The 6326-nt window shown below is 36.6% G+C and overlaps 1 protein-coding gene across 3 annotated transcripts in view; it reads right to left on the bottom strand.

Annotated features, from left to right (window-relative positions):
- Positions 1 to 6326, bottom strand: part of tshz2 (teashirt zinc finger homeobox 2) — a 143458-nt gene that overhangs the window by 53105 nt on the left and 84027 nt on the right. The window contains exon 1 of one of the 3 annotated variants that reach the window (XM_079588907.1): positions 653 to 1138. The exons of the other annotated variants lie outside the window; for them this stretch is intronic. Within the exon in view, the coding sequence (XP_079445033.1) occupies positions 653 to 692 (40 nt within the window). The 5' untranslated portion in view covers positions 693 to 1138. Of the gene's footprint in view, positions 1 to 652; positions 1139 to 6326 lie in introns of those variants that run through there. 3 annotated transcript variants of the gene reach the window in all.

Below are 6326 nucleotides of genomic sequence, written 5' to 3'. Positions count from 1 at the left end.
TAGAAATAGGCCAAGAAGTGAGCCTTGCTAAACTCTTTCACTTCGATTATATGCAAACATGAACATTAGCCTACTTGGAAAGCAAAACAGCGTTTATACATAAATAGGCTACTTGTTTTAATAGAAAATCTGAAAATATAAAGTTAACTTAATGTTTTTTACTTAAAGAATATAGGCTACTTATTTTTATTCGCAAAATATTGATTAAGACCATTTTCCTGCAACGTCTAACAGACGTTACAGGGGTTACACAGGGTTCACTACTCGGTCCGTTTATAATGCTAAAAACGTTACGATGTTCAAGCACGGCGTTCTTTTGATGATGCCAAACGAACGATGTTTACATTCTAAACACGCGTGTTTACGTTTATTTAAACGTGAAATAGTTCGTTGGACTTGAAAGTTTAAAAACTTTCGTCGGATTTTGCCGGGAACCGAAGCGTAAGCTTTTGCAGTGTATCAAAGCATCACTATCTGATATTAACCATCCTCTTTCTAAGACAGCGGTATCACTTTCATCACACTGTTTCACAAGATAAAAAGAGGTCAGTTCAGATACAAATCCGTACGCTCGTGCGACTTAAAACGCGGATGAATAGCAATATTCATGTCGGGATGAATGTGAAATGATAGGTGTCAATTTGAATCTTACCCGCAGCCCTTTTGGGTGCTTGCTGTTTCCTCCTTGGCATGTTCAACTCTCTTTAGTTCACGTACAGTGAAACTGAGCCCAGGTGAAATTCTGCAAAAGCGCTCTGATATAGTCCATACACACGCAATAGCGACTCTCTAATGCACTTCAGTTCCGTACAATCCAGTTTTTCAGAAACGCTGTCCAGAAATCAGGTGTCTCTATTTTAATATACCTCTCCTTCCTAGATAGACATATCTATGGCGGATTGTTTTGCTTTGCTTTTCTTTCCGTCTCTTCTTCTTCTTTTCTTTTTGTGTTTCCCAAGCCAAAAGGACGAACGCTGTCAATCGCTTAGACTCCCGGTCTCGTATGAAACGTAGTAGGAAAAGGGCAGAAAAAATAGTGTATATCACACACACACGGCGATGCCAGCAGCAAACATCGATCCATAGAACAAACTGAACATTAAAAACTCCTCCTCCTCCTCCTCCTCCTCTGGACTTGATGATGGCAGCGAGACATTTGTTACACTAGATAACCACGAGTTTATTAAAGAGACAGGGGCCGGAGAAAACATGAGACAGCCCACAAGACCAGCCTCATACTGTCTCTCTGTGCTTTAGGCTCGAGTTTACAGAGATGCTGAGAGCTGAGCGCGTGAAGCAATGAATGCTTCAGTGTAATGACACACTGCAGAGTAATAATAAATAACGTGCATGCAATATGTAATTATTTTTAGTAGCTGCCAGAAATGAGATATAATTGCCATTGCTGTGGTAATTACTTACATTAACATGTATATGTGTGAGCTGTAAGCGGTCTCCGTATGCCTATAAAGGCAGAGGCAAAAATGTGAAATGCTATACCTGGAAATGTGAGAATAACACATTAGTATTCGTGTTACAGTGCAAGATACTTTTAGTAGCTGCTAGAAATTAAACATTAGTGTTGTTGTAATCAATTAGTCCAATCTGTTGTGTACAGTATATTGGCTAAGATGTTTATGTTATGTTTAGTGTAGTGTATACATTCTGACAATTAATGAACGACACGTATGCAATATATTATTGTTCAGTAGCTACTGTAAAAAAAAAACATTGTTGGTTTAACTTAAAAAAAGTAAGTTACCTGGTTGCCTTAAAATTTTGAGTTCATTAAAATCTAAAATTTGAGCTAATACAACAAAGGAGATTGGTTGAATAAATGGAAACTCAAATGATGTAATCTGAACCACATTAACTATCTAAGTTGTTTGACAAAAGATAAAAAGTTGTGATAATAAATCATAAAATTTAAAATCATAAATCATTTTTTTTTTTTTTGCAGTGTAGAAATAAGGCATAATTATGTCATTGTCATTTGTTATTTGTCATTTGCCTATTGTCATTGCTCGTGATAAATAAATTACTGTGGCATGTGATATGGATAACCTAAACACTGCAATGTATAGTTTTCGGATATCATTTCCAGAGATTCTTTTTAAAAAATGAATAGTTAAAAATAAATAAATGGATAAAAATAAAAATAGGTTGTACACTGAAAGGAAGTAATTCGTTTTCTCAGTAGCATTCCACATTGTCCATACACAGCTAATTATTATGCTCATAAAATGTATTAGCAATTATATATTAAAAACATGTCATGCATCATATTACTCAGCACACGATATCATGTGACCATGTATTCAAAAATGTGTTTGGTTTTGAAAAGGCCTATGATGTCATATTTGATCAGAACACAACAGTAAAGTGATCTCATCCCATCAGTCATCTCAATGTCAAAAAGTGGCCAGATTTACCCAAATTCACCCAGTACAATGACACAAGCGATTTGATTTAAACCGAAACCATAGAAACATCAAAATCTTTCAGCTGAGAAAACCTTTATGATGTCATAGTAACGGCAACAATGAGCGGCACCGTACATTGTTTCGGCACAGCTTTATTACAGCATAACTGTAGTCCTACAAGGTGAAGCAGAATGGTTCGATTTCTGAAGCGCAGTGTCTCACCATTTGTGTCCCGACCTCTCACCATCTCTGATTATTGAGGTCACGGATAAACAAATGAGTGGCCATTACTCACAGACTACAGATGACCTCAGTGCACACCATTGCTGTGTGATAAATGATCCCGCTGTCATACAGAGAGATGATGCTGCCTTTGTTAATCTGTTATGTGGTGACGTTACTCGATCCTCCTGTTTTCTCCCGTCTCCTCGCGCTGATGTGCGGATGCCAGTCACCGGGCGATGATGGCAGAGACCTCCCGTGAACTTGACATGAACTCCGCCGATCAATCAGTGTTGAGCTTCCACTTTGACCATACCTGTCTGACAGCTTTTAACACCCTCTGTGTATAAACGTTAACACACACACACACACACACACACACACACACACACACACACACACACACACACACACACACACACACACACACACACACACACACACACACACACACACACACACACACACACTATCTCTACCTGCATGTATCGTATACTCATCTTGACCAAAAGTGATTGTGTGCACAGTTTAAAGGCTGTAATATCGGGGTATTTTGTCATGTGCGATGTCAGATGGCCAGTATTACGTTGAGGTAACAGTCCACAGCTGTGTTTAGTCTGGTTGTGGGAACTTGAATTTGAATGTAAGCTGTATTTTTATTTATTTAATTTTTACTAGAAAACATTTGAAAAAAAGCCATAAAGTTTTAAGGTTTCTTGGACAGATAGAATAAAAGATAGAATGATATAACAATAGAACGATAGATAGATAGAACGAGAGATATAATGATATAATGATATAACGATATAACAATAGATTGATAGAACGATAGACAGAATGATAGAACGAGATAAAATGATAGAACAATAAAACAATAGATTGATAGAACGATAGACAGAATGATAGAACAATAAAACAATATATTGATAGATAGATAGATAGATAGATACAGTAGATAGATAGAAAGATAGAACAAGAGACAGAATGATATAACGATAGATAGATAGATAGATAGCATGATAGAATGAGAGACAAAATGATAGAACAAGAAACAGAATAATAGATGGATAGATAGATAGATAGATAAATAGATAGATAGGCCTAGATAGATAGATAGATACAGTAGATAGATAGAACAAGAGACAGAATGATATAACGATAGATATAACGATAGATAGATAGCATGATAGAATGAGAGACAAAATGATAGAACAAGAAACAGAATAATAGATGGATAGATAGATAGATAGATAGATAGATAGATAGATAGATAATCTTTCCTGTAGCTTAAACAGTAGAGCGTTGGCGCTAGCACTGTCAAGGTCATGGGTTCGATTCCCAGGGAAAGCAAGAACTGACAAAATGTAAAATGTGTACCTTGAATGCAATGTAAGTCGCTTTGGATAAAAGCGTCTGTCAAATGCATAAATGTAAATGTAAATATAATAATGATAGAACGATAGATAGAATGATAGAACGACAGACAGACGGACTGACGGATGGATGGACGGATATACATTATTTCCTTGCAGACACCCCCACATCCCCCAAAAAAACATGCACAAATGTTGACTCTTTTGACTGGCCAGTAAAAACCCACCAACAACAAGAAAAAGAAAACACCAAGCAACAACATAGCAACCACCCATAACGCCATCCTTTTCTGAAGTTCTGTTACTGCAACTATACATAAAGAAGTAAAACAGAGGGCCGATTGAAAGAGCAAAAGCTCGTAATACAAACGCAGACAAACAAATACGAGATGTTGTCAAAGCGTTGACACTGCTGATAGTTACGCTTGCATCTGTATACAAGCTTTCATAACATGCCGTAAACTTAATTGTGAAGTCTAAAAAAAAAAGCTCTTGTAAGCTTTGGTTTGAAGCTGACTGACATAGCAAAATATTTGCAACTGTTGCCAATGAATGCGACACAGTGTTAATTCGCATGGTAGGGGTTTTCAATGTTTTGTTCCGCAGCTCTGGTGCAAATCGTCAGTTCTGCGCTGAGCCGAGAAGAGCTAATTAAAATGCACTCCCCATGATGAAAGAGTCAAGGCCTGGGGATTCCAAACCTGCTTCTGATTCAAAGCTCAAATTTCATGTGATACGGACAGGCGCTGATTGAAGTCTTGAGAGCTGTAATTTTCAAAGTAGAACAACAACATATGCATACTGTTAACAGCAGATGCTTAATTTGAAAATCTAATGCATATAACCCAATTAGAAGACGAGGAAAAGAACCACAAGTGAAATTAAATAGGCTGCCGTGCTGGTTTAAACCTTTCAAGACCAGAATATTTTCGCCTGATATTTCCATCAAGAATCTCAACTAAGCAATCAATATTTCTGCACAATAATTAACAGCCGCGCAGCTGCCACACGTGTTGCGCCACGTTCCATATTTCAGTTCGCTTAAATGGACCCGGTCCTCATGAAGTCCCTCATCGAGAAAGGACAATTGAGGAAATATTTCATGGAATGCGGGACAGGTAAAATACCATAAAACCATAACCGCTCCCCTGATAAACTAATAGGCTCCACTTGTCAAGGCTGCATAACGGAGAACAGTGACCTTTTCCTGAGCATATGCAAACATATTGTTTGTGTGTGTGTGTGTGTGTGTGTGTATGTAAAGATGTGTGTTTTCACAGGATGTTGAATTAGCTGAGGGTGAACAATGTGTTTCCAGTACCACAGGCTACAAGCAAACATTTCCCTGCCTTGAGATGAAGAGAGTCGTGGGGGGTAAAGCTGGAATCTACATTACTTTGACCAAATCACGTGTTCGGTTCAGCAAAACAAACTGTAGCTGAACACAAGATGCTTACATGCACAACCGTACACCTTATGGATAATAATGTAAACGTGCATGATGCACTTTTGTCAAAAACTGTGCCATACACCCCATACTGTTCAGTGTAGTTTTGCATTACCAAAGCTGTTCTTTTGAACTTTCTATTCACAAAAAAAAAAAAAAAATCATGAAATTTATATTTATATGTATATATATGAGTGACCCTGGATCACAAAACCAGTCACAAGTCACACGGGTATATTTGTGGCAATAGCCAACAATACATTGTATTGGTCAAAATTATCGATTTATTTTTCTTTTATGCCAAAAATCATTAGGATATTAAGTAAAGATCATGTTCCATGAAGATATTTTGTTAATTTCCTACTGTAAAAATATATAAAAATATGTTTGTGTGAGTGAATTCAGCACAATCGTGAACATAAATGGACAACTTTAAAGGAGATTTTCTCAAGATTGCAACCTCAGATTCCAAATTTTCAAATGGTCATATCTCACATATATAGTCTATATATATATATAACCTATTATAGATAGATAGATAGATAGATCTAAAAACATTAAGTAGCACATCTGTTTTCAACGTTGATAATAATCAGAAATGATTTCTGAAGGATCATGTGACACTGAAAACTGGAGTAATGATGCTGAAAATTTTTATCATTGGAATAAATTACATTTTAAAATATATTCACATAGAAAACATTTATTTAAAATTGCAATAATATTTCACAATATTCCTGCTTTTACTGTACTTTTTATTAAACTGCAAACGTCTCCGATACATAGACAGTCATTCTCTATTTCACACATTCATACTGGTGCAATACATATTCCTTTGAACAAATCGACAGATACGCCAAC

This window comes from Phoxinus phoxinus (genome assembly GCF_949152265.1).
Source record: "Phoxinus phoxinus genome assembly, chromosome: 18".
Taxonomy (NCBI): Eukaryota; Metazoa; Chordata; class Actinopteri; order Cypriniformes; family Leuciscidae; genus Phoxinus; species Phoxinus phoxinus.
The sequence above is the reverse complement of the archived record's forward strand: the minus strand, read 5'-3'. Positions and strand labels throughout refer to the sequence as shown.